A 27,121-nucleotide genomic window follows, 5' to 3' on the forward strand; every position below is an offset into this window, starting at 1 on the left:
AGGTAGTAGTAGGCCTGACGAACGGGCGGTCAGAGAACAGAGTTTGCACGACATGCATCCGTCTCGGAGGCTCCCCGAGGGGTCGGGTAAGGACGACTCAGCGGTGCCATGGTGTTTTCTCTCTTGGTCTTCTGATACGGGGTGGTCCTTGCGAACACGAAGTTGAAACAAATCTCTTTACCATGGAACGCGTTCCGGCTCCGAGGACGACGTGCACAGAGTAGCAATATCGTGGGGAGATGGCGATCTTTTGTCGATGATCTCTCAATTCTGATGGATGGCTGAGTCTGTTGATGCGTCGACTGACAGGCTTTTTTTTTGGTTTTATGGTTTGCCTGGCACCTGGTACAGGTGACTTGGCGAGTACTTCAGCAGCAGAGCACAGCGGACTTCAGTGAAACGTGGCCGAGCTCCCCCACTAAGTCCACTGTACAGTAGGGGGGTGGAGTGGCAGTGCGTAATCAATCTGTCTGTCTGTCTGTATTGACTTTTGACTCTAATGCGACGTCAAAGCATTGTTGAACGTTGATCTTTTTTTCTTTTCAATACTCCGTATCATCCGAATATTTTCGCGTTGGAAATAAAGATCCGGGAACTAGAAGAATTCATGGGAGGTACCAGATCGTACTGTTACAGTAAATGCTAAGTGGTAATTCATAGGTGCCCAATGGTGGCATTTATTCAGCATTGAAACATACACTAACTCGGAGCATTTGTTGTGGACCATAAGCTTCGTCTAATATCATAGATTCATATCATCTCTCCGCTATCTCCAAACTAATTAAGTACAAAGTATATAGGTACAAGAGTGTAGGAATAATTAGATGTGAAGGTAGGTGGTAAATCTCTCGGTGTGTGAAGGCATCGCGATCAAAGGCTGCGATTCCCAGCCCCGTCTAGACTGGACAACGATCGAAAGCTCAACAACGTCGTGTAAATAAGATCCGCAGCTATATTGCGACGCGCGCGTCGTAAGCCAGTGGATAGTTGCCTTTTAGATGCCGTGCCGTCGTCACACTGAGATATGAGAAGGAACGCGGAACCTTGCGTGCGGGGAGACAAGACCGTTGCGCCCGTGGAAGGTGACATCGTGGCACTCCACTAACAGCCCAGTAATGGCCCGCAATGTTGGCAAAAAACTTGGAATAGCCTCGCTTCGCTTCTATCTTTTCTCCAGGTCTCCATCTCCAGTGGCGGTCAAATTGAATCTGAAAGCAGCGCACCAAAGTAGTGCCCGCCTCTTCCCGTAGCTACCTAACCACCAGAGATCACGTCAAAACGGGTACGGGATGTAACCGAAAACGTCCCATCTTTTTTTTGTCTGTGGACAGACAGCCAACGACAAACCAACGTGAGTTCCTCATAACGCCTTGATCCGAATTGCTGCCGCCCGCCGTTGCTGAAAAGAAACAATGTGATTAAGATTTGATGGTTTTTGGATGTTGTAGTTGGTGTCGATGTATGGGTATAGGTTGTAGTAGGTAGGTCTGTAAAACCTGTGTATATGGGTGGTGGGTATCACATTGTTCTTTTAGTTCCTGCACATGTCAGTTATAAGCGAATGGTAAAACTCCCACGCCATGTAAAGAAAGTATTGTGACAGCAGTGGATATATGAGAATGTGTAAATGCGCGATCAGATGACATTAAAGCAATGCCGCGCGCCGATCTCCATGTGGATGGATACATGGAATATTTGCAAGACATTCTAAGAATCCCTGTTTCATCGAGGACGGTCAGGAAGGCAGTGTTGATGCAGATTGGCGTTGACATAGTAAATCAAAGCACCTAGAACGGCATGGGGGATTGGGGGAAACGTAGAGAGGTAGTAGTGTCAAAAGTTAGTTAAGGAGAGAAAGGGTTGTCACTTACAGCAATGCCAGCGTCAAATCACCGTGGATTCGCGCCTTGAGTGTAACCTCGACCTCGAGGTTGAGATCTGACCGGAGGCGGAGAGTATCACTCTTGCCGCCACCGCCACCGCCGCCGCCACCACCGGCAGCGCCAGCAACACCGCCAAGAGCACCGGTCGCGCCGTTCACGAGGCCACCAGCAGTCTTGCCGACATCACCAACGGGCAGGGTGTCTTGGATGCCGCCCAGGCCGCCGAGGGGACCACCACCGCCCTGCTTGCCCTTCTGCTTGGTCTTGGACTTGCGCTTAGGGGGTGGCGGGGGCTCGTCCTCCTCCTCCTCTTCGCTGTAGTCGTCCGAGTTGTCGTCCGAGTAATCGTCTTGGTCCTCGGGCTCCTGCTGGGGCTGTTGCTTCTTCTGCTGGCGCTGAGGCTTCGCAGTTCTCTCCTGAGAAGACATGATGTTTGTGGTGGTTGTGTTGTGTGTGTATGTTGTGTAAGGGAGTACGACGGGCAGGTACTAGGATAGAGATGGTGACACGTTCAAAGAGGGAGATATGAAAGAGTTCTTTGGGGGAGGGGATATAAAATGTTGATCTGAATGTCTAATAGAGAAAGGGGTGGACTAGAGAGCTGTCACTGACGGCGCTATTTAGATAAAGTACGTTGAAGACGGTTGATCTGCAAGAAGGGTTGCAAGTAAGCCCACCCCACACCTACACGACAAGCTGCATGCTCTCTCACTCTCTCTACCCTGGATGGCTGGTCGACGTCACCGGTCCGTTCGCAGGGCCTGGGCCCGGGATTGGGAAGGGGTTGAGGAAAGCGAGAGGGACCAGGAAGTGTCCAGGATAGCAATCTTGTTTTTCCTGCATTCCGGAAGCCTATCACACAGCAAGCCCGTGAGCTATTGCGTGAAGTGAAACGGGGCGTGACGATTAGCAAGTACCTGGGCACCCACGGCACCCACGGCCCAGCGCCATACGAATCGAGATGGAGGCTAGCTGCAACCCCGAGTGTCCAGCCAACCAGCTAAGACTGGACAGCTACCAGGGACTCGTAAGTTGGGAGTGGGGTGGCTTGACTTTACATCATAAGCCACATGTTCGGGGGGCAGGGGGCTCGCAGCTAGCCATTCACCAGTCAACTGATCACCCATTGGCTCGGGGCTCCACTGTGGGAACTCGATTAAGCCCCTGTTTCCGCGAGTCCACGCACAGGGCTGGGGGGCTCGAGAGTCGCGTAGCTCCCAAGTACCTCCGAGTCACTTTACATACAGGGGTATTCAGATACCACAACTTCTGGATTAGGAGTAAGGTGTAAGCAATTCGACTGTTACTTTTTTTGGTGCGATGATCCCATACTCCCCTACACCCCCAGTCAACCCCCAAACGCCAGGCTAAAGACGCACGCAAGCTGGAAACCAGCGCTGGACGAACTCTCACAACGGAACGAATACCCATGTCCGTTTGCCGGTTGCAACCACTCAATCCTTCCCATCTTTCCCCCCAACCATGCGACTGGACACTCCGAGCTGGAGCTCCCTATGTAAGCTGATGACCGCCATTTTGCGCGGTGCCAAAGCCTGTTTCAGATCCCCGGCCTGGTCGTAGTACAGTGCCCAGCCCGAGCCGTCGTCCTCCTCGACGGCCAGAAAGTACGGGGAGCCTTCGAGGACCAGCCACTCTTCGTCCTCGGACCAGTTCCAGGGGCCTATGATCTGGTCCGCCGTGTCCTTGCGCGGCCCATGACGCAGCGCCTTGGTTTCGCTGCTGGCATAGATCCAGTGCAGAGCTGGAGGGTCGTCCGAGGCCATGGAGACCAGGCCCTGGTGATTCTCTGGCCCGGGTACCCAAAATAAAAGCCGTTGAACTTGTAGCCCGAGACAGGGTGCGCCGGGTGGTCCAGATAGAGCTATATTTGTTACAGAGAGATGACGAATCTAGTCAGTGCCGCCCGTCCTTAAAGGGTGGGTAATGAAAGAGCTCTCTTACCTTGTCGTTCTTGAACACCACTGTTGCTGTTTGGACGGCCGACTTGCCGTCTATCGAGAACTGTGCCGTCAGATGGAACTTAATCCTCTCCTTGGCCTGTTGGTTCTGCTTCTTCTGGGCGTCGATAGCTTCCGCAACGCCGATGACCGTAGGTATGGAGCCAATAATCAAAAGGCCAAGGCTAGACAGCGCCATGGTGTAGACGTAATAAAAAAGAGAGTGAGCGAGAGAGAGTTAGAGAGATGGCTGACAAGAATTGCGGGACGAATGAACGAGCGGAACGAGTGACACTCCTTCGTATTTGCGTATGCTGGACCGTAAAAGAGTGACTGCCGGTAGGTGTGGTGAGGCAAAACAGGATATTAACCCTGTGAACCTTTGATACGTCTAAACATATCACGGGCTTGTAGTGAGTAAACCCCAGAGTTTCTGGAGACCAATAACCTGCCTCAAGTCTACAGTACATTAGACGCGTAAGGTGTGTGCAGCTGCACTGCAACAAGCACTCGGGCGCAAAAGTGATGGACTAGGGTATGCGACATGATCTCATCCCAGGCGGATATTCTCCAAATTCGGACTCTGTCCGGGGTGTGTCAACATGGGTGGAGACCATGTACTCAGATGTCGCTTGACAGTTCTGGGGGGTAGGTGTACAGCACAGAGCACCCCTGTCTTATGCAGGGCCTGAGCCGAAACCTCACGACTCTCTGAAATGACCTAATGCTAGCCTTTGAGCATTGCGTCACAGCCATTGAAGTTGGCAGCCGATATCATATCTCCAGGTTCGACGTCTGACTTGTGAATAAAACAGAAGGCCTCCGCCGCTAGCACAAACTTGTACTCCCATTTTCGCACGTTTGCTAGTTTTCCAGAGAACATTCGCCCTCATACACTTGATACCCCTTCAGACTTACACGTAAACCACTACTTTAATATGGCTTCCCAACAGAACACGGCCGATACTGAGACACCTCGCCAGGACACTGAGCATCAGCAGCAGCAGCAGCAGCAGCAGAACTCAGATGGTGAGGAGCAGGAACCAGAGCAAGACAGCGACAATGAGCAGCAACAAGATCAAGACCAAGATGAGGACGAAGAGCAGAACAATGGCGAAGAGCAAGAAGAGCAGGACGACGACGACAATGTAGAGAATCAAGAAGGCGAGGAGCAGGATGAGGACAACCAACAGCAAGCCGAGGGCGAAGAGGAAGGGCAGGATGAGCCTGAACCTGAACCTGAGCAGCAGCAAGCTAAAGGCCAGAAGCCCAAGCCTGAAAAGCCCCAACAGCAGAAAGACGAGGCGCCGGCGCAAACCGACGACGACGCCAAGACTGCTGTTGGCGACAACCGGTCACCTTCCCCCAAGAAGGAGCAGGAGGTGGCCAAGCGAGAGAAGAAGCGCGACGTGGCAACAGAGGAGAAGCCGAGACGGCGGCGTCGCAACCAGCCGGAATACATGGAGTCCGACAGGGAGAACGCCCAAGACAAGCAAGTCGCCCCACGTCGCCGCAAGCGCAAGGACAACAACAAGGCGCAGATGCAGCAGCAAATGCAACAGTGGCAGATGCAGCAGCAAATGCAGCAGCAGCAGCAGCAGCAACAGCAGCAGCAGGGCGGGGACGACAAAGGTGGAAAGAACCCGCTGCAGCTTCGCTTGGATCTCAACCTCGAGGTCGAAGTAACTCTGAAGGCCCGTATCCACGGTGACCTTACTCTATCGCTCTTGTACGTATACCCACACTTTTCATACTTGCCCTTGAATTCGCTCCCCGTCATGTCATGTCCTGTTCCTTGCGCGCGTTCCAATCCATGTTGGTTGGCGTGCGCACACACACACACAATACACTGCCAGCCGTTTCTCACCCATCGACTGTAGTGAGTAAACTGGCCACAATCAACACGACACGAGGCAGACGGGGGTGCCGCGTCGATCGCGACTCTAAGGAGTAAGAAATGGGGCACCAGAAGTTCCGTCTGGGAAGACCTTCAATCTCCGCACACACCACACCGTCTTTCAAGGAGGGGCGGTAGCAAGAGGGTGGGGGTAGAGAAGCCACCAGAAGACGGCCACGGAATGCAGGTGACTAACCAGGCTCTCGTCATTACAGTGAAGGCTTGTAGTAAGCCATTCCCAGCCGCCGGTCACTAGGGAAGGCAATAGCTTCTGCTTGACCAAGGACACAACAGCGCCATAGCTTGCAGGGGGGCTGGGCTGGCCGATTGTTCCTAGTTTGACTTCTTTGTGGGCTTCTATTGGAAAATTAGTTTTTAATTTATTGGGAGGAGCATGGAGTTGGAGTTCAACGCCGTCGGATGTATGAGTAAGGGAAGCTCGTACTTGTGTAAATAGTGGTAGACGCTGGATCGGAACTTACGAGTCGATTTCGAAATCTTCATGAATGTACCATACCAAATCCCACAACTACCGGTTTACGACGTCTCGAGAGTGACAACTCGAGTGTTGGTTGTCAGTAGCATGGCACTTACGAGATCCGCGGCTCCGATGCGGCCCAAGATTGGAGGAATGGCGTGCAGAAGGAAAAGTGGTTGGATTCTGTCAAGTTTCAGAACGACCCGCTAGTAGGCCAGATTTGGTTGGTCACTTAGTGAGCCCACTTCAGCGCACGACAGGGACATCCCGAGTAACGGTTTTCCAGCGGTCGCACTACGGCTACATAAGCTTGGGTACTAATGTACGAAATAGAAACACAATTAGCGCCAAGATACTCCAACGTCAATCTCGAGCACTTGAGGCCTAGACAACTGTATCTCTACCACTAGCAACAACGGTAGGGGATGCGATGCGACACGAGAGGAACGAACTTGCGGCACGAAGGCTGAAAAAGAAGCCGCCAGTCAGACTCTGTCATAGTGCGCCCGAGGCATGCAGCGTGGCGTCACTAGCCACTGAAATGCCAGGGTGGGTTTTCTTGATTGCTCTCGGTGGCTGGCCAGGCCACACCCCATTGGCGCCGTAATTTATTAATCTCCCACAATCCCCGATTCCCCTCTTCCTTCGACAGGGGTGGGCCAGAAGGATCTTGACATCATTGCTGGAGTTGCTATGCGAATTGTCCAATCCCTCCTCCAGAGAAAGCTACGTTGGTTATTGCCAATATGAGACATTTCAGCCAAACGTCGTGCTGCATGTACTTGCCGTTTGGGGTTGACAAACAAGTCAGTTTGGTCTCTGAACCGTTCAATTGGGTCGGATCACGGAATGCGGCTTTCGGGCCTTGTCGAGAAGTTTCTGTTTACCCATTAATGCTAGATTTGAACAACCCAGATCAACCAAAGATTTGGACAACCCAAATCGAGGCCTATCGGTTTTCGTGGGCTTCCAGTTACACGCAACACAAATTCAATTCTCCTGCCATGCAACGTGGAACCGGCACCGGGATCCTCCCCGTGAATTGCATTGTCCATTGTTTCGCGGCATGGTTGCTACTGCCGAAGTGATACAAAATTGCGGAACGGCCAGCCACAGCACGGACATGCACCTGATCTGGTATGACTGGACCAGTGAGGCTAATAAACCTTCGGGAGGCATGGATGGATTGACTTTTGCCCAGTGACAACAACATGTCTCTCAACTTGAATTGGGATTCAACTTCAACAGTCAGCCCATCTTTTAGGGGATAAGGTTGAGTAAAGTCTCGAGCATTGCCTTTTTCGACCTTGACTGATGCCAACCTGGGATGGCGCATGTATTGGGGTGGTGCTGGTCCTCAGACTCCGGGCCGACCATCGTCGTTCGGTTAGGAAAAGTCATGTCCCACTCTAACGACACACCCGTACCCCGCCGAGTCACTGCTTCCCCGCTGCATGCACCCGACTTATCCAGGGCGATCATCCGCTGAAGCTCGGACGGGAGCAACTGGACAACTATCGACCATTCGGCTCTGTTACCTGTTACTTGCTCCCCTCCTCACGCACGATCAGTGTCATGGGGAAATCGACATCGATCTATCTCATGCACAGAGGTGGTGTTCGTATGTGCCTATGTCTACTTGATACCCTCTTTTGTTGATCTGATTGGAGGACCCGACTCCAGGTCGAGAAAGCAAGCTCCATCTGCAGCTCACTCACGTACATCCAGGGCAGGGCAATTCCCGGAGCTCATATTGCACCCGGCAAAGCGGCATACGGGAAGAGGCATGGCACAAAGCAATGAAGTCATTGTGTGAGGAATGCGAATCACAGAGGGAAAAAATGTACATACTGTTACACAATGTGGACTGGCAAAGGGTAGGTTATCCCAGCTTGGACCGTCTCGAAGATGCTCTGGGGCCCTTGGCAGGTTTGCTGATTCTGAACAGTCCCGAGCATCCCTTTAGCGGCCGGAGCAAAACTGCCACTAACATTAATGGTCTGCTCACCTCTTGACCCGCTGTACTAAAAAAAAAACGAACTCGAGAGCCCCAATACATGTACCCAATGACGATGGCTGCCCGCGAACCGTTGGCGCAAATTGGCCCTAGAACCTAGCGCGAGGGTCGGTCTGCCTCGGAGCGCTGGGAAGCACATACCTTACATTACTTAGGTACTGTACTGCAGCTCAAGTGAGCAGCTACCCATGGGCCTTGGAGGTTGGAGGCCATGAATCAATCTGACGTGTGGCAGTGTGGCTGACCCCCCCCCCCCAAGTTAGGCCACCACGTCGTATCCCTCCAACAGTTGCCTTGATTTTGGTGGCAGAGAATGCAGACGGCCTGGCATACCCTTGTCCTAATGTAATTTCCCATCCATGGAGGCTGGGCACTCTGGGCCCTTCAGGCCCTGGGATCGCGATTATGACGAGACGGCGTCGTGAGGGAAAGTCGATAGTATGGGGTGCAGGCCAGATCCCATCGTCTGTCCTTCCCAACTGTTGTCCAATGACGTAGAGAGCTTCGAGCCATGATTCATGGGCTAATAAGAAAACTCCGACTGGGAACCATATCCCCTGCTGTTGTTTCATCCGTGTATCTACTGTACACACACCACGAGTATATTCGTTGTTCTGGAAAGTGAGGCAACTCACGACCTTAAAGTCTACATGAATGCTCCCCGAAGTCACCGACGTCGAACTTCTGTATAAACTCATCCTTACAGTTTACTTCTTCGTCTTCTTCTATCTTAATTTCCACGGGTTCCGCACGTTGGCTCTCAAAATGGCTGACTCCATGGCTACCCCACAGACCCCTACCCAAGAAGAACTCTGTTCAAACCTTCGACCAAGACTCCGCCGGTAAAGAGATCTAACAAATCCTCTACTGCTGCCACAACGCCTCAGAGCAGCGCGCCGCAGTCCGTCGCCGACGCTCCCAGCAAGGCCGCTGGCGAGTCGGCGCAGGACTCGGCGCAGAAGACACGCTCCGAATCACCCACGGCCTCCAAGAGCGCGTCCAAGAGCGCTTCCAAGCCCTCCAAAGCTCCCAAGGCAGCTTCCGATAAGGCTGATGCTGAGTCGGGCAATGTCGAGGATTTTGCTGGCTCGGATGCCACTGGGCTGACGGACGACAACGTCTCCACTTCCAACGACACAGTCGATCGCAGCACAGACGCTGCCAAGGGAACCTCGAAAGATGGTCCCCCTGCCACCCCGACACGCAAGCCACGTCGCTCGCCCGTCCAGAAGAAAGATTCAATTGACGAAGAAGCTGAGGGGCAAGATGAGCCCGCAGCAGGATCCACCAGCAAAGATCCAGACCAGCAATCTGCATCAAAAAGTGCTTCCAAGAAGACTAAAGAAGCACCAACCGACGCTTCCCAAGATTCTGCCCCCATAAAGACCGCGCCTAAGAAAAAATCGCGATCTTCCACCGCTTCCCAAGACGCCGCGCCGCCCAAGAAGCAGGAATCTACACCCAAGCAAGACGACGACGACGACGAAGAATCGGATATTTCGCACGATTCAGGAATCGCGCTTGAAAAGACTTCCAAGTCTAAGAAGGCAGCTCCCAAAGACTCGGGCGCAACCGACACTGCAGAGAAGAAATCAAGCTCTTTGAAGAACAAGAAGCCTTCCAAGGACGACGCTTCCAAGGACGCTTCCGAAGCTCTCGATAAATCCAAAGACTCGGCTCCGAAGAAGCCCACTAAAGACTCCGAGGACGCCAAGGCCCCGCCCAAAAAGAGAAAGTCCAGTGCTGCGCCCAAGCCATCCTCAAAGCAATCCGACAACGCTCAGGACGCTGCGCCGAAAGACGCATCCCCCACTGACGACGCCCCCGACGCGAAGAAGGCTCCCCAGGACTCTGCGCCAAAGAAGGCACCTAAGTCCACTTCGCGGAAGCCATCTCAGTCTCTCGAGAAGGCCGGAGACTCTGCACCCAAGGAAGCCGATACTTCGGATATCAAAGACAAATCGCCCAAGGAAGACGCTACACATGCTCCCAAGAAGGCATCCAAGAAGACCGACAGCGTGAAGGACTCTGCATCTGAGAAGGCATCCAGGTCTGTTGACGACGCTCAGGACTCCGCCCCCAAGAAAGCATCCAAGCCTGTCGATAGTGCTAAGGACTCAGCACCTAAGAAGGCATCTAAGACTGCCGACGACGCTAAAGATTCTGCTCCCAAGAAGACTGCCGACGACGCCAAGGAATCTACACCCAAGAAGGCATCCAAGACCGCGGACGACACTCAGGACTCTGCATCTAAGAAGGCATCTAAGACCGTTGACGGTGCCAAGGACTCTGCATCTAAGGAGTCAAACAAGTCTGATACTAAAGACACTTTACCGAAGCCTGACGCTGCATCTACCCCCAAGAAGGACCCGAAGGCCATAGACGCTTCCAAGACCTCTCGCAAAAGGAATCCGCTGTTAACGACAACGTCGATAGCTCCGTGCCTAAGAAGGAAGCTTCCAAGCCCAAGAAGGCCCCCAAGGGCCCAACCCAAGACGTAGGCGAAGCTTCGCACGACTCATCCCCCAAGGATTCTGCCAAAGAGAAGGCATCCAAGGCACCAAAGTCTGCGCCCCAGAAGTCTGCCGACCTCCCCAAGGGAACCAAAGACGACGTATCCAAGGCTTCCAAGGTAGCCGATACTGCCGGAAAGCAAGCTCCCAAAACAAACGGAGACGCCCCTGCGAAGAAGCCATCCGAGGCCGCCAAGTCCTCCGAGACGCCTTCGTTGTCGAGGAAGACTTCTTCCAAGCCCGCGCCCACCAACGGGACCGACGAGGCCGCCGACGCTGCCAAGGAGCAAGGCGAAGACGAAATCCCCGAAGCTGCTAGGGATCTCGCGAAGGCGCTGCCAGGTGGCGACAGCGACGAAATTGACGACCTTGAGCGCCCGAAAGATCTCGTGAAGTACTTCTCGGATCTAGGCCACCCTGAGATGGGAGAGTTCATCAAGAATCTTATGTCACAAGCCCCCGAACAAGAAGAGTCTAACCCCGAATCTAAGTCCGACTCCAAGCCCGAGTCCAAGGAAGACACCAAGTCTAAGACTGACTCCAAGCCCGAGACTAAGGACGATCCCAAGACCAATTCCAAGCCTGAGTCCAAGCCAGAGAATAAGATGCAAGACGTGAAGGATACCGGCAAAGACAGCGCCAGCAGCGCTGGCGCTGGTACTGTCGATGGTTTCGACGGCATCTCGCGTGATCTGATGCAGGCACTCCCAAGGACGATGAGCTCGTCGGCGAGACCAATGCCAAGGCTGACGAAGCCGCTGGCCAGGCCAAGTCCAAAGCTTCAGATGCTCAGCAGAAGGGTCAGAATGCTGCCGACGACGCTGCTGACCAAGCCAAGTCCAAAACTTCGGACACTCAGAAGAAGAAGGGTCAGGATGCGGTTGGCGACGCTTCCGGGAAAGTCGGTGGCAAGGCTGCTGAAGCGAAGTCTCAAGCTTCAGATGGTAAGCAGAAGGGCCAGGATTCTGCTGGCGATGCTGCCCAGAAGGCTGATGGCGCAGCCAAGGATGCATCGCAGAAGGCGCAGGACGGCAAGAAGACCGCTGAGAATGAAGCCAGCAATCTGAAGGATCAGTCCAATGACAAGGCCAAGGATGTACAGAACAAGGCCGCAGGCAAGACTTCCGGTGCCTCCAAGGATGACCAAACACCCAGTGATCATCAAAAGGACCGAGAAGCTGGTCAAGATCAATTGTACAACTTGAGCAATGGTCAACAACAGAACGGCAACAAGGATGGTGGACATAGCCAATCAGTTGATAACTATGGCAGGCCAGCAAGGATCAACAAACAGGTGAACTTCCCATTGCCTATACCTGAGAGACCCAATGCTTCTAGACAGGGCTCCAACGCGGCTGCTGAGGGCGGGGACGGGTCGCAAGACCCGCCCAGGAGTTCTTGGATCCATTCATTCATTCTCCTCAGGTCTCAACGGCTAACATTGATCCTATTCCCAAGATCCAGAAGATTACACCCATCGGCAGCCAGCCCCCTGCCAACCTGTCCGACTTGTCCAAGGGCCTCGTCGGCATGACCGTTGACGATGTCGCCAACGTTGTCGACGAGTCCGGCAAGGTGCTCGGTCACGCGACGGGTGACTTACCGTCCATGATCGGGAGGAAGGTGTCGGACAAGGGGGAGATCTACGGGGACAATGGGGAGCTCATTGGCTACGTCACGGAAAACTTCACGGCCGAGGCGCCTGAGAAGCCTCAACACCCAAAGAAGAAGACCACCAGCAGCCTTCTCCTCAACAACCTTCCACGACGCCGTTGCCTGGCAACCTCCAGGTGGACATGGAGGGCAACATCATGGATGGCAACGGCAAAATCATCGGCAAGCTCAACAACCAGCCCCATCAGACCAATGGCATCAGCGGCCCGCTTGTTCCCTCGGACGGTACGAGCCAGGGACAAGGCCCCCGCCAGGAGTCAAAGGAGCAAGCACAGCCGGAAGCCAGCAAGCCCAAGGTTGACGAGAACGGCATCCCTGCTGACATCTTCCTCGACGTCAAGTCGACATCAGATGGCATCCAATTGACCATCCGGATCCTTACGGTCTTCCGACAAGAGAAGAAGTTTGAGGTGAACACTGGGGAGCAGAAAGTCTAAGTAATTAGGTGCAGCTGTACTGGGATAAGCAGGCGCTACGGCCTTCTAGGTTCACGGGACACAGTCACGATCTAGGAAGCATATTGTAAGCATGATGGGAATTTTGGTTGTGGTTCGAATTTCATGGTTTTTTTGGTGGCTGGCAATTCTGACGGGCGGGCAACCTAAGGGTGGTAATTTGCGGCTTGTAAAATAGGACGAAGTCAATTGCGTGTCACGATTTATGAAATCACATTTTCATTATTTGATTATGTACTTAGTCAAAATGGGTTTTCAATTTCGATATTTGACAGTTACGATTATTAACTTGTGATTGGAAGTCCTAATAATGCATCAATTCCTCTTCACTTATAAGCGCATGCCTGGAGGAGTGGGAGTGCCACAGAATGGCTGAAGAAGGACGGGCGTTGGGACGTGGTGAAAGCCACACAAGGGCGGGCCCTGGCACTGACCTTGTGGTGCAGGTGTGACTGTGCTAGAAGATTGGGACTCGGAAGAAAAACAGGCCAAACCTCGACGACCCCACCTCGGCTACCACTCACGATTCGCAGCGATCTTGGGAAGTTCGGGAGCGAGGGAGAGGGAAGAGACGGAATGCGACGACACCAGCCATTACGCCATGACTAAACCGCATATGACGTTGTATCCCGCCGATCATCCAACTGCCCAATCCTGAAGTCTGTGGCTTGATGTGACAACCAGCCAAGAGTCGCAGACTTGGGTCCAAAAACCGGATTGTCGAAGGACCCAGACCACCAATGCGTGTGTCAGCCACTTTAGACGTGACGTTAGTCTAGCCCGGAAACTGCGGGGGTCCCTCGAGTAAGCCTCAGCACTGGGCTCAGTAGCGAATAGTAAGCGGCTCTGCCCTCCTCTTGCATCGTGCATCGACCTGCCTTCATCATCTGCCAAGGTCCGCGTGCGGACAGGGGTGAAGGGGGAGAAAAACGCCCGTTGTTAGGTGGACTCCTCCTCTCCCGCTAGACTCCTCACTAATAATGACAAGATGGAAACGATCGAGACTCGAGAAGGGAACGGCCCTGCGGCCAGCCATCCATTCCGCAAGCCGCTGCGCTAAAATGAACGCCCACCGGCCGGTCGATCAAACGGTCGCTTGATCCTCCCACACCCCACTACAGTACACAAGTACTGAGATTAAGTACCCGCCCGCGCAGTCAGTCATGAACAGGGCCTAGACAGGCAATTCCTTCGTCTTGGGGGTGTGGCTCTCTCTAGTGGCTGAGAAATTACCTATTTTTGTAGGTTTCCGGCACTGCTACAGCCTACTTCCAAGTTTTCATGTTGGATCCGGGTCCTGGACTTCAGTACACGCACGCCCCCCAATATGTCGTGTAAGTCGACACTGGTCACGCACGCCAGGTAGGCCGGCTCGGGGAATGCGTCCGGCTGCTTACGGGCAGACATACAGGTAACAGGCATATACCACTGGTCACCGGTAGAGGCGGGCAGGCAGCAAGCAGCAAGCAGCATGGGGAGCCCTGGTCTACCTGGGACAGCTCAACTGCCAAAAGCAACCAACACTACTTGTTTCATGGGAAACAAACATTCCCAACTGCCTCGATTTGACGACTTTAGATGCTCGGTGATCGAGATCCACGAGTCCACCAGGCTGCACCAAGAGCCCACCACCCCCTATGGCGTATTGCAATCCACCCCCATACTCTCGACCACCGGCACAGAAATCTTGTTTTGCGTCCCAATTCCGAGCAATGTATGCCAATGGAGACGCACCGTTAGCCCACACAGCTAGGAAAGAGTAGTCTGGACCGGCTGATGATCCACTAACGGGTATTGGGTGTCTCTTCGAAGGAATCTGTCGGGTCGTCAGTCAGTGACCACTCTAGCCAGCAAGCAGCAGCCACACCCAGCAATGATCTCAAACCCATCACCCTGTTGCCTGCCCATCCCCCTTGCACCAAGTGGGATCTGCGAGGAATCCGGTTCCCATCCAAGCTCCATCCTGGTAGCTTCAAGTGTGGCTTGATATCATCGCAAGCACGCCGTCTGGGCAGTCATGACACTCTTTCTATGGTTCTGCCCTGGGTTTACCATGCTGATGACGTTCGGACGGTTTATGCCAATTTGGGCATGACGTCGAACTCACTGCCTAGGACGGTAGGGAAGTAGCCAAACAACAGGTATGGATATCGAGGATAGCTGCAGCTCTGCAATCTATGGAGTATGTTTCCGACGCGTAGCCCAACCGCGTGAAGCTCCCTGTGACGTAAGTCGCCTGGGAAGCCGGCACCTTCTACGCTTATGGTGTTCCTGGACGGCTTCACGCTCGTCATCATTCTGATGGAGCAAGCCATACCCAATACCCCCAAGCCATATCACATAAATACAGATTGCCGCCGTTTTCGTTACACCCTCTTCTGTTACTCCTCATGACTATTATTAACAATAATACTACTCCCATTATACCCCACGAATGAGTAACGAAGCTCATCCTCCTGTACAACATCAACTAAATCCACATAACTTTACGAATATCACGAGATATAATCCTGTACAAGTATTCCCCCTTGCTTCACACGACCCCCCTCTACCAGAACCACACAACTCCGCCACAACCCATCCCGCCACCATGTCTTCAGCAGTAGGCGACGCCACCAGCAAGCTGGACCAGACCAAGAACCAAGCCGGCGAGACCGCCGACAAGGCCACCAAGCAGACACCACAAAAGCCCGACGCTAAGGACAACAAGACCGTGCCCGGTAAGCCCAGCGTACCGCGCAGCGTCCCGGACACAAACCAGCAGGACGTGGACGACAAGAAGAAGCAACTCCAAGACGACGATGACGACGAGCTAGGACCCCTCGACCCACGGCGGGGACGAGGGCGACGAGATGGTGCCGGCCGCCGGCCGTATCAACGAGAAGGGCGAGGTCATTGACGACGATGGCAACGCCATTGGCCGCGTGACTGACGGTAATGCCAAGGACTTCGTCGGCTACATCGTCACGCAAGAAGGTGACGTCCTCGACGAGGAGGGCGGCATCTGCGGCAAGGCCGAGCCCCTCGAGGACGTCGCCTCGGAGCTGGGCAACTACACAACCCGCTCCAAGGGTGCCACCGACGAGGCTACCAAGCTTGCTCAAGACAAGACTGCTGGTCAAGAAGAGGGCGGCGAGGAGCCCAAAGAAGGCGGAGGTCTCGGCGGCGCCCTAGGTGGCGTCGGTAAGGCCGCTGGTGGTGTCACAGGCGGCGTCGGCAAGGCGGCTAAGGGGCGCTACCGGCGCCGTGGGTGACACCGCCAAGGGTGCCACAGACACAGTCGGCAGTGCGACGGGCACCAAGGACGCTACGGACAAGGTGGGTGATACCGTCAAGGGCACCACCGACACCGCGGGCGATGCTGCCGAGGGCGCGACTGGCGCTGTTGGCGAGACCACTGAGGGCGTCACGGACACTGCCCAGGACGCGACCAAGCCCGTCACCGACACCGTAGATGGTGCCACTGGTGGCGCCACCGGCAAGGTGGGCGAGACCATCGACGAGGCGGGTGACAAGGTCGGCGAGACGGCTGATGATGCCGGCGAAACGGCCGAGGGTGTCACAGACGAGGTCGACGAGAAGGCGGGCGAGACTGCCGAGGGCGCCAAGGGCAAGGTTGACGAGGCCGGTGATGAGGTTGAAGTACCCGAGGATGCTGAAGACGTCAAGGACAAGGCCCAAGGCGCCGTTGACGAGGCCGGCGAGGGCGTCGAGGTGCCTGAGGGTGCTGAGGACGTTAAGGAGGGCGCCGGAGGTGCTGTCGACGAGGCTGGTGAAGCTGTCGAGGGCGCCAAGGACGAGGCCGGTGAGGCTGTCGAGGGTGCCGAAGACCAAGCTGAGGAGCTTGGCGAGAAGGCACCCATCGAGATCCCTGAGTTTGCCCCCTCCGTCGCGGCCAGGGTTGTCGACATGTTCCAAGGCCCCTTCACTGTTGCCGATGATGGTCAAGTCAAGGACCAGAACGGCAACATCCTTGGAAAGCTGTCCAAGGACCAGGATCTCCAGGACCTGATCGGCAAGGAGATCAAGGCCATCAACGAGAAAGGCGAGCTCCTCGGCGACGATGACGAGGTCCTCGGCCAGGTCGACCTGGTGCCCGAGGGCACCATCGTCGACCGCATCCGGGAAGAGGTTCCCGAGGCCGGCGAGCGCCTCGACGCGCTCGAAGAGGAGGCCGAGCGCAAGCTGCCCAACATCTCCATCCTCGAAGGCTTGTCCATTAACAAGATGGGCAATGTCGTCGACGAGAAGGGCAACCCGCTGGGCCGCGTCAAGTCGGGCGACCTCAAGAAGATGATCGGCAAGCAGCCCGATGCCGAGGGTAAGGTCTGGGACTCGCGTGGCAACGTGATCGGCGAGGTTGAGGTTTTGCCCGATGCCGTCGAGAACGTGTCGGGCCCCTTCGAGGGACTTCCCCGACGCCACTGTCGACAAGAACGGCAAGGTCATCTTCGACGGGCGCCAGGTCGGTGTGGTTGTCGGCGACGACTTCCAGAACCTCATCGGCAAGAAGGTCGATGCTGATGGTGATATTGTCGACAAGAACGGCAACGTTATCGGCAAGGCCGAGCGCAAGGAGGAGGAAGAGCCTGAGGCTGAGCCCGAGCCCGAGCCAGAGCAGATTGACTACTCTTCCCTCAAGGATAAGAAGGTCAACAAGTTCGGCAACGTCGTCGATGACAAGGGCGCCGTGTGGGGCCACGTTGTCCAGGGTATCCTGAAGCACCTCGTTGGTAAGAAGATCGGCGAGGACGGTCAGATCTTCAACGACGCCGGAAAGGTGATCGGCAAGGCCGAGCCCCTTCCCGACGAGGAGCGCGAGGACGCCAAGGAGGACGGTCCTTTCGCTGACTTCCCGACGCCGTCGTCGGCGACAAGGGTGCTATCATGTTCCAGGGTCAGCGCATCGGTACCCTCGTTGATGGTGACGAGAAGAAGCTCAAGGGCAAGACCGTTGATGCTGATGGTGACATCCTGGATAAGAACGGCAACCAGCTCGGCCGCGCCGAGCGCTGGGAGGAGCCTGAGGCCGAGCCCGAGCCAGAAGTCGACTACTCGGCCCTCGCTGGCAAGCGCATCAACAAGGCTGGCAACGCTGTCGATAGCCACGGCGACATCTACGGTCGTGTTATTGAGGGAGACCTCAAGCGCCTCATCGGGAAGATGTGCGACAAGACTGGCGCCATCCGCAATGAGGGCGGTGATGTCATCGGCCGCGCCGAGCTCATCCCCGAGGCTGAGCGTGACGGCATGAAGGAAGGTCCCTTCACCGACCTGCCCGGCTGCACCGTTAACAAGGAGGGTCACGTCGTGACACCTGGTGGTGACATCGTCGGTCGCCTTACTTCAGGTGACCCGAAGACTCTCTTCGGTCGTGCGGTTGATGATGACGGCGATATCCTCGACAAGAACGGCAACCAGCTTGGTCACGCCGAGCGCTGGACCCCCCGAGGAGGTCCAGAAGGACGTCAGCCCCATGGCCGGCCGCAAGGTCAACAAGGAGGGCAACGTCGTCGACGAGAACGGCGACCTCATCGGCAAGCTGACCTCGGGCGACCTGAGCAAGTGCGCGGCAAGAAGATTGACGACGACGGCGACGTCGTCGACCAGAAGGGCAGCATCCTGGGCCACGTCTCCCTGCTCGAGGACATCCCCGAGCCGGAGCCGGAGCCCGAGACGGAGGAGGAGTCCGAGGAGGACAAGCAGAAGCGCCTCCGCATGGAGCAGGACCGCGAGATCGCCAAGCGCATCTGCATCTGCATCGAGCACTCGCTCGACAAGATCCGGCCCATCTGCAAGATGATCACGGAGAACATCGACCGGGTCGAGCGGCAGCCCGAAGACGAGCGCAACGAGGAGGAGCTGGTCAAGACGGTCAAGCCCCTCATCGAGGAGGGCGGCAAGATTCTGACCGAGGCCAACGGCGTCATCCGCGGTTTGGACCCTGACGGCCGCATCGCCGGCAACGCCAAGGGCCGCGCCGCCGCCCACGAGGCCAGCCCCGAGGAGTACCAGCTCGCGGAGCTACTCAAGGAGCTGACGGGCACCGTCACCGAGACCATCGAGAACGCCAAGCGCAAGCTGGAGGATATGCAGTACGCCAAGAAGGAGCTCAACCCGCTCTGGGGCCTCCTGGCCGAGCCGCTGTTCCAGATCATCGCCGCCGTCGGCCTGCTGCTGTCCGGCGTGTTGGGGCTCGTCGGCAAGCTGCTCAACGGGCTAGGCCTCGGCGGGTTGGTGAACAACCTGCTGGGCGGCCTGGGTCTCAATAAGGTTCTGGATGGTCTTGGTCTGGGTGGTGTTGTTGGGGCTGTCACGGGACAGGACAAGAACAAGAAGGGCGGCAAGAAGTAAGTTTTTCTCTCTCAATCCATTCATCCATCTTCATTGTTCTACACAATCATACTAACAGCATTCTAGGGGTGGTGGCTTCCTCGGCATCTTGTAAGACGCCTTCTTCTTACTATCTTAATTATGGGGGTTATTACGCATTTTTGGTCTTCATGTCATGATCTCTGGTATTTTATATTGTCACGACGAGCGATGCTTCTATTGACATCCGGTTTGGTTCATAATGAAAGGGAATCATACAGTTTGTCACGGAATGGGAATTGTGGCTTTGGTTTTAGCGTTGATTTTAATCACTCAAAAGTCGGTTTTCCATATGTAGTATTAGTTCCCTAGCTTAATTGCGTGTTCATGATAATTCATATCAAACATTTTGCCATTGTTTCAACGAGAACCTGCTGTAGATGGTGATTTCCTTAGGGTGGCAACCTTTGCAGACTGCTGATGGGGTTTCTGGATAGCTTCAGACCCCATAACAACTGCGGTGTACCACCACGCACCACTGGGAACACCACGGATTGGTACACCGGTAGTTACCTACCATTAGCGTATTTGTCTACGATCCTAGCTGCTACGACCAAGCTTTCCGGTCCGTTCTGGTAGGCGCTGCATGCATGGTAGTCTCGAGGCCATGACGTGATGAATGACGTGGTGGCGGCTCGTGGAGGGGGGCTGCCCGCCTTAAGCTCTTCGCCCGACGGTTGGGATATGCAAGATCACATTCTTGCATACCACTACCAGAACCCAGGGAAGCCACACACCACACATCCAGGCGTCGTTGCCCAACTTTTGGCAGACATTGCAACTTCCTTGTTTGAGATCCCCGTCTTGTGGCTAGTGGCGCTGACACACCTGCGTCCTGTGAGTACTCGATAGAACTTAAGGCCTCCAAGAGTCCAAGGAGGCTCTGGATCTGACCTGCGACATCCCATCATATTACCTATCTTGTATTTAGTACAATATCGTGAATAACCTACTTATTAATCCGTGTCACTATTACCTAAGCCATCGCTATCAGTTTGTGTGTCGCAATAGCCTGCCTGTCGCAAGGTTTACCAGAATGTCGCGAACGGTGCTGCTGTGTTTCATTCACGGGTTCAAGGTAAGCAAGCCACTTCATTTCTCGCACAGTGACAGACTGTATGTAATTCGGGTGGTGGCTGACGCGATATTGTTCAGGGAGACGACGATACCTTTCAGAATTTCCCGTTGGATCTGAAGAAGGAAGTGTCGCAGAAGTTGCCTGATCACAATGTGGAATCTGTCGTGTTCCCCAGGTATGAGACGAAAGGGGAGCTGAAGCAGTCTACTGAGCTGTTCCTCGACTGGTGAGTGAATCTGAGCGCCATATGACGATTGATTAGTGGGAGTTCTGACGGTATCATCAGGTTTAAGGAGAGGGTGATGGAGGTGCGAAAGGCGCACAGTGAGAAGCCGTGGCCACCGAACGATCGCAGCGTGGGAGTTATTCTGGTCGCGCACTCGATGGGGTACGTTACCTTCCGATGATGCATGAAGGGCATACCAGTCGCTAACCGTGCTCAGGGGTTTCGTTGCTGCAGACTCCTTGTTCTCAGTATTGAACGACCGCCTTGCCAATGAACAGCATGAGGATCACATCTACCCCCGATCCAGGGGATCATGACCTTCGATACCCCATTCAACGGCCTGGCGAGATCCATGTTCGTCTATGGAGCTTTCTCTAACTACCAAAAGGTCAGCAGCGTATTCAACGTCATGACCGCACTATCAGCAGCACCTGCAGGGCTCAGCAAGATGGCCATGAAACGCTCAGCAGCCGTTCTACCAGCGGCGCGCTCGACGCGGTCGTCGTGGAAAGGCTGGCAACTCATCGCACTGCGTACTGGTACTGTAGGTGCGATCGCGGCCGGTGGGGTTACGGCCTATATCCACCGCGAAAAGATCATGGAAGGCGTGCGGGGCATGCGCAACCTCAACAAGGAGTCGATGAAGGAGGGCGTCAAGGAGGGGTACCAGAGCAGCGTGGATGCGCTCAGCCAAGGGCTGGCGTACATCAACCGCGGCAATGTCGGGAAGTCGTTCGAGTACCTCTCGGAGCACTTCACCTTCGTGGGGTCGCTCATGAAGCAGCAGGAGCTCAACCGCCGGCTGGAGCGCATGGGCGAGCTCAAGGGCGTCGGTATCCACAACTTCTACTGCTCGCTCGGCGAGAACGGGGTGTGGACGGGCGGCTACTTCGTGCCCGAGCGGACCTTCTGCGCGGTCCCGGACAAGACCACCTGGCCCACCCGCTGTTCACGCGCCAGGTCATCAAGGAGGTCGAGGATGAGGTCCAGGCCCACATGAGCATGTTCCACCCGGAGAAGAACGAGAAGTACCAGTCCATGACGGAGGAGGCCAGCAACTACGTCGTGCGCTGGTTCAACGACGACTCCCCGATCGAGGACGACCCCAAGTTCGCGGCACCGCCGCCGCCGGAGCCCATCGAGCAGCCCGTGGAGACGGATGCGGACGGCACGCAGATCCCCAAGACGGAAGAGATCGCCAAAGCAGAAATGGCAGAGAAGGGAGACGCGGGCGACGAATCGTCACAACAACAGAAGGTCGAGGGTGGTGAGGATGGAGAAAAAGATCATGGCGATCTGCCGTCGCCTCTCGACATCGCCGCGGCGGCATCTATGGTACCCTTGCCGGATGACGATGACGCGGCGCCCGCGACGCTGCAGACAGAGGGCGGCGATGACGACGAGCAGAAGAGAACCTACATGCGCTACCTCTTCGGCGTTGCGCAGTCGGCGGGCACGGGCCTTGCTTCGTACGTGCCGCGGCAGATGCCAGATATGCCCAATATGCCTCAGATGCCGCAGATGCCATCCGGCCCTAGCTTCAAGTCGTTTATTCCTACCCAGATGCCTAGCATGCCCTCGGTGAACGTCTGGGGCCGGAAGCAGCAGCAAGGACAGCCCGAGTCGGCTGACACGTCGGAGGAGAGTCATGTCGCGACGGAGGCTCCGAATGAGGCGCCAACTGCTACTGCTGCTCCTGTGGTAGAGCCGGAGGCGGCCAAGTAAGGGATGTTAGATAGGAAGACGCTCGGCGATATGTTTAATGGATTGCAATGTTTACACGAGGGTGGGTTTCGGCTGCTTCTGTTCTTGGTGAGGTGCGGGGTGGGGCATTGGCAAGAGTATGACCTGGATGTCAGTTTTACTCGTTCCATACTATGTTTGGCTTACGGTTAGTAATCTTGATTAATACGTTCAATGCGACGATATAAAGTATACATTATCCAGATCTCGTTATTTGTGAGACATCACTCGCGTCGAACAAGATAGCGGGGGGGCCCCAAATAGGACCATCATGGCGACGGCCTGGGGCGCTACTTGCTGTCCGATTCATGACGCGGCTGCCGGCGGCGGGGCGTGCTGTGGCACTGTCGTCGGCGAGGACGGAGAGATCGACCATGGCCTCTGATGGGAAGTCGAAGGAAATCGAGATGCATCTGGACGTCGTGGTCGCCGTGCAGAGGAGGGAGCGGGCGGCGTCGCCACACTCAAACCCCTCCACGATGCGGTTGCTCAAGGGTCGTAGTGTTTGGTAAAAAGATGAAATTGAATTGTGAAACTTAAGCTGAAGGGTTCAGAATACGAACCCACCTGCCTAACATCTTCTTAACTAGAGCGATGCTTGTTTTAATCTCATCAGCTCCCTTGATGCTCGCATTTGGTGTTTCTAACGAAGCCAAGTAAATGTAGCGTGGTGACCTAACTTGGCCCGGGCAAGTTGGCCCAATCACCGACAGATCCCCCCCAACAAGGACGGCATTCTAGCGCTCGCGGCCACGAGGTTGTGCGTATGCACATAATCTTTATTTATTTTTACTACACCGAGATCAGCACGCAAGTGACACCACGGCCTTGGAAACATCTGACAGAAAGACGCGAACTTGGTTTTCTATATATACAGCTACATATATCAATGCTGCACAGTCACATTCATGGATTATCCAGACGGTCCCAATTCGGGTCGACGTATTGCGGGCGCAGGTAGGGAGTTCCGACATGCCGCGTATTTGGTCCAGACCGCAACAGTAGCTTCGATCATTTTGAAGTCTCCCAAGTTACTCGCATACGCCATCTGAATTGGTCCTACCTGGGGTTAGCCAGGGGGGAAGATGCTAGGTAGTATCCGCGATAGTGTTCATGACAGTCTAGTTCATCCAGCTAGAATCATTTCAGCCGTCCTCCTGCTTTTCAGCTGGCCCCATACCGCATGCGCCATGTCTTTTTCTGGCATGGACTTCATGGCCGACTACCTGCCCTAGATGGGCTTTGGTATAGGTGTGTACTTTAGGTAGTATACCTGCAGGCTATTGACAGTTGTTCAAGTACTGAGATTTAATAAGATCCTCCTCGCTGAATGACTTGATACTAATTCAACCATCGTTCGTCCCTGCTTCACTCTTGGCGAAGCTGCCTGTCTTTCCCACTACATTCGCTTTTTCCTGGCTGTCTGCATCCCATAGGCGCCATGTTTTCGACTTCGCTTCTCGTCGCTCTTCTCACTGCTGTAGCCACGTCCGTGCCAAACGACATATCAGCTAGAACCCTAGGAGGCAATCCGTTCGATTCGGCGTGCATGCTTGACGGGTGCCTCATGCAAGTCGCTGCTCCAGGCCTACCCATCCCATCAAAATCCTTGGAGGACTGCTCTTCGTTCCTGCAGAAGACTGTGACACTGAGCTCTACCTCTACTGTCACATCATTTGTGACTGCAAGCCAGGCTCCAGTCACGGTCACGGTGACTCAGTTTGTGTCCGTGTTAGGCGCCACCACGTTACAACTCCTCATCACCATCCTGGACAATGTCGGCGAGACAGATACAGTTACGGCAACCGTGTCGGAAACCTCAACCGCAGTCGAGACAGACCGTGTGACAACCACAGGACTTGATGTTGCCTCGGCAACGGTGACCGAGACTTCCTTGGCGGTACAAACCACGGTAACAACAATCACGCAGACAGTCACTGCTGCTACCACTCAGACGACGTCTGCCCCCGACAAACGTAAAGTACGTCGGGACCAGCCTCCTGCCAAAGGCCGTTGCCGTCATCAGCAAGCTTCCTCCTCTAGCCTTTCGAGCTCCACGACAGTCTCCAGTGGCGTTCCGCTACCAACAGGATGTGTGGACGATGCTCAATACGCTTCCGCCTGCTCATGTGCCTACGTAACGGCGGCTACGGTAACAATGTCATCGCCCACAACCGTTACGACGGTTACCGTGACGCAAGACACTGTCACCGCGACGGCCACGCTGTTCAGCACTGACGTGTTGACCGAGACGGAGCTTCTCGGCATCACCCAAACCTCTACCATCACGGAGTTTGTCATGGCCACCGCGACGGCGACCAATATCGTTGATGCCACCACGACCGAGACGAATACCGCTACCCTCGCTTCCACTGCGACCTTCACCACGACCACCGTCCCTCGACAGCACGGCCGTCGCCACCGTCACCGAGACCACGGCCGCCGCGCCCCTGGGTACGAGCGATCCCATCGTGCCCCTGAGCTGCCCGCAGCCGACCTTCTATATCCAAATTGCGAATGGTATCGCGGCCGGGTTCTACCTCGTTGAAGACGATGATTCCCTCTACTTGGACGGTTCCGCCATCTATTTTAGCAGTCCCTTGAAGGCCAGTGCCACGACCTTTACCATCGACAGCGCCGGCGCGCTCGTCTCGACCTCGTCCCACAACCGAGTCTACTTTGTGCCTAACATCAACGGGGCCGGATCCGAAACAGTCCTGACCACCTTCGACAGCGTGCCGACCTCCCCATACCAGCCGGTATACGTCCAGGCCGGACACGGCCCCGGCTGCCTCGCCGCGTCCGGCAGTCTCTACATGAGGCCTTCTGGCCAGAACGGCGCCTACAACTCCTTTGTGTATTGCAATGGCGTGACCGAGGTTTCGGTCGACGGGAACCAGTCCTGCTATCGTAATGCGTACATTCAAGCGTTGAACTACGTTTCTGTTTAGCCGGTCTGGGGACTCGCGGTGCACCTCGTCTACTTTCGGCTACTAGCTTTCGAAGTGCGCAAGCAAGGTGGTGTGTCTAGACAAGGAACATCCTACTTCTGCCGCCACCATCCGACGGAATTGTGAAATATGCGGCGTGAGTTTGTTGGTTCGGGACTTCTCCCTGTTGCGTTTCGTTACCTGAGAAGGCCTGTAGCTCGATGTGCGCGGGAAAGTTGATTCAATGCCCCAACGGCTCAAATATTGGGTTTGGATTCAACTTCAGCTTTGGCACCAACTTCTTGTCACTAATCAGCTTTTGGTTAGATAAATGAGTACTTAAGATTAGAATAGACCGACTTTGATATCAAATAGAACAAATCATAATCTCACCGCGTGATGGTTTAGTTGCACCATGACTTCCAATCTCGTCGCTGGTTGTGTCTTGTTAGCGGATCCTCCGTTCTACAGTGGATAATGGCCTGAAGACCCGCTTTGGGTAGCGTCCTACTGAGAGCTTATTCTGTCGACCGTCGAGCTTTCTGAAAACACATCATCATCCCATCTCACATATCAGAGCTCACTTATATTGCTAAAAGAATAAAATCGTCATGCAAGCGGCAGAAGGGTGGTTTCTTCGCTGGCATCGTTTGAACCACCATGCTTTGCATGGCCGCCATTGACGCAGCAGCAATGGTGCTTTCTCCACGGACCGATTCAAGCATGGAATCCCTTATGGAATGGTAGGCACGGCAAGAAGTCACAGGGCAAAGTGCGTTGGTGACTTTAAGTATTACGGCCAAGTCACATTTGATTTCATTAAAACCCCCTAGTACCTTTTGTTTGGGAAAAAGAAGAGGAGAAGAAAAAAGAAAAAAGAGAAGAAAGCAGCGATGGTCTCGTCCCGCAGAGCTTATCCCCACCATCCATGTGGTTGTTGGCCCCTGGACAAGCATAACACCCAAACCAACGCTGCCATGGTCCAGAATTCGCCTTTTGAAGATAAGGGTGAGTCCACTATGGTCGTCAGTCATCAAAAATACCACGCCCGCCGTAACTTCCCCCGACGTGCACCCTGGACACTCCGCGGGCGTCCACTGTGTCAGCGGAGTTGGAAGTCTTTGTCCGCAAAACCCGCCAAGCCCAAGCCATTCTTTGCGAATGCAAACTCGTTGCCGACCCGTACGCGCGCCTGGTCTTGGGTGCCGACTTGACCTGCGTGGTTCTTCCCGGCGATGACCGCGGCTTTGCGCTCCGCTGCTTCGGCAAGGATGCTGTCCACGTTCGCGGCGGCGTCCTGTACAGTTTCGAGTGCTACCTCGTCGTTGACTTCCTCGATCTCGACCTGCACCAACTGGCGCCGGGGTGCCTCGAGGTCATCCACAAAGCCCGCGATCTGCTCAATCAACTTGTCGAACTGTTTCCCGTCGTACAGCGCCCACGCTACCTTCTTCACGAGGCTCGTTTGCTTCTGTCTCCGAAGCACGATTTCACCGAGACGTTGATGGAGCTGTCGCGCGACAGCTCGCATGTCTTCGTCTCGCCATATCGCTAGGTCGTCTGGCTTCGCGCCTAGCTCGTATCGCTGCGACTTCTTGCGGATCGATTGGAACAGGAGGTCAAGTTCTTCGAGAATGAATTGGGCTTGTCGCGTGGGAGCATCGGCCGGTAATGTCGTAGCGAAACGAGGATCTTCATGGATGGCGACCACTTCGCCCCAACGGCTCAGTCGTGTTTGAGCAATGTCGAGCTTCAGCCGGCAGCGCTCGAAATCTTGGCCAAAGTGGCGGCCCAACTGTACGTATTCAAAGCAATCCACGCAATCAGTGAAGAGAGCGGCCACGCTCAAAGCGCCCGCGACGGTACCGAATAGCTCGGCCATTTGATTCCATATGCT

The 27,121-nt window shown here is 55.0% G+C and overlaps 9 protein-coding genes across 9 annotated transcripts; 5 read left to right on the forward strand and 4 right to left on the reverse strand.

Moving 5' to 3' along the window:
- Positions 1 to 1,867: 1,867 nt before the first annotated feature.
- On the reverse strand, positions 1,868 to 2,311 carry PG994_009641 (uncharacterized protein; the record flags this gene model as incomplete). Its single annotated transcript, XM_066861050.1, has 1 exon — positions 1,868 to 2,311. One exon carries the CDS (start codon positions 2,309 to 2,311, stop codon positions 1,868 to 1,870), a length of 444 nt encoding a protein of 147 aa, XP_066713220.1.
- Positions 2,312 to 3,337: 1,026 nt separating this feature from the next.
- PG994_009642 (uncharacterized protein) lies at positions 3,338 to 4,040 on the reverse strand (the record flags this gene model as incomplete). Its single annotated transcript, XM_066861051.1, has 2 exons — positions 3,338 to 3,793; positions 3,846 to 4,040. The coding sequence occupies 2 exons, from the start codon at positions 4,038 to 4,040 to the stop codon at positions 3,338 to 3,340; spliced, it is 651 nt and encodes a 216-aa protein (XP_066713221.1).
- A 739-nt stretch (positions 4,041 to 4,779) lies between these two features.
- On the forward strand, positions 4,780 to 5,795 carry PG994_009643 (uncharacterized protein; the record flags this gene model as incomplete). The annotated part of the gene is made up of 2 exons (XM_066861052.1): positions 4,780 to 5,570; positions 5,759 to 5,795. 2 exons carry the CDS (start codon positions 4,780 to 4,782, stop codon positions 5,793 to 5,795), a joined length of 828 nt encoding a protein of 275 aa, XP_066713222.1.
- A 3,092-nt stretch (positions 5,796 to 8,887) lies between these two features.
- Positions 8,888 to 12,857, forward strand: PG994_009644 (Lea domain protein; the record flags this gene model as incomplete). Its single annotated transcript, XM_066861053.1, is given in 6 exon segments — positions 8,888 to 8,985; positions 9,042 to 10,544; positions 10,616 to 11,433; positions 11,448 to 12,040; positions 12,172 to 12,420; positions 12,489 to 12,857. The coding sequence occupies 6 exon segments, from the start codon at positions 8,888 to 8,890 to the stop codon at positions 12,855 to 12,857; spliced, it is 3,630 nt and encodes a 1,209-aa protein (XP_066713223.1).
- Positions 12,858 to 15,465: 2,608 nt separating this feature from the next.
- On the forward strand, positions 15,466 to 19,323 carry PG994_009645 (uncharacterized protein; the record flags this gene model as incomplete). Its single annotated transcript, XM_066861054.1, has 6 exons — positions 15,466 to 15,642; positions 15,692 to 16,125; positions 16,163 to 17,264; positions 17,311 to 17,772; positions 17,820 to 19,225; positions 19,296 to 19,323. 6 exons carry the CDS (start codon positions 15,466 to 15,468, stop codon positions 19,321 to 19,323), a joined length of 3,609 nt encoding a protein of 1,202 aa, XP_066713224.1.
- A 960-nt stretch (positions 19,324 to 20,283) lies between these two features.
- Positions 20,284 to 22,276, forward strand: PG994_009646 (alpha/beta-Hydrolase; the record flags this gene model as incomplete). Its single annotated transcript, XM_066861055.1, has 6 exons — positions 20,284 to 20,325; positions 20,403 to 20,551; positions 20,612 to 20,713; positions 20,769 to 20,799; positions 20,859 to 21,467; positions 21,512 to 22,276. 6 exons carry the CDS (start codon positions 20,284 to 20,286, stop codon positions 22,274 to 22,276), a joined length of 1,698 nt encoding a protein of 565 aa, XP_066713225.1.
- Positions 22,277 to 22,602: 326 nt separating this feature from the next.
- Positions 22,603 to 22,806, forward strand: PG994_009647 (uncharacterized protein; the record flags this gene model as incomplete). Its single annotated transcript, XM_066861056.1, has 1 exon — positions 22,603 to 22,806. One exon carries the CDS (start codon positions 22,603 to 22,605, stop codon positions 22,804 to 22,806), a length of 204 nt encoding a protein of 67 aa, XP_066713226.1.
- Positions 22,807 to 24,455: 1,649 nt separating this feature from the next.
- On the reverse strand, positions 24,456 to 24,764 carry PG994_009648 (uncharacterized protein; the record flags this gene model as incomplete). Its single annotated transcript, XM_066861057.1, has 1 exon — positions 24,456 to 24,764. The coding sequence occupies one exon, from the start codon at positions 24,762 to 24,764 to the stop codon at positions 24,456 to 24,458; it is 309 nt and encodes a 102-aa protein (XP_066713227.1).
- Positions 24,765 to 26,326: 1,562 nt separating this feature from the next.
- On the reverse strand, positions 26,327 to 27,106 carry PG994_009649 (uncharacterized protein; the record flags this gene model as incomplete). The annotated part of the gene is made up of 1 exon (XM_066861058.1): positions 26,327 to 27,106. One exon carries the CDS (start codon positions 27,104 to 27,106, stop codon positions 26,327 to 26,329), a length of 780 nt encoding a protein of 259 aa, XP_066713228.1.
- Positions 27,107 to 27,121: the final 15 nt, after the last annotated feature.

Source organism: Apiospora phragmitis (genome assembly GCF_038363925.1).
Source record: "Apiospora phragmitis strain CBS 135458 chromosome Unknown utg000009l:1.0-1189150.0:1.0-1190623.0, whole genome shotgun sequence".
In the NCBI taxonomy this organism is placed as follows: Eukaryota; Fungi; Ascomycota; class Sordariomycetes; order Amphisphaeriales; family Apiosporaceae; genus Apiospora; species Apiospora phragmitis.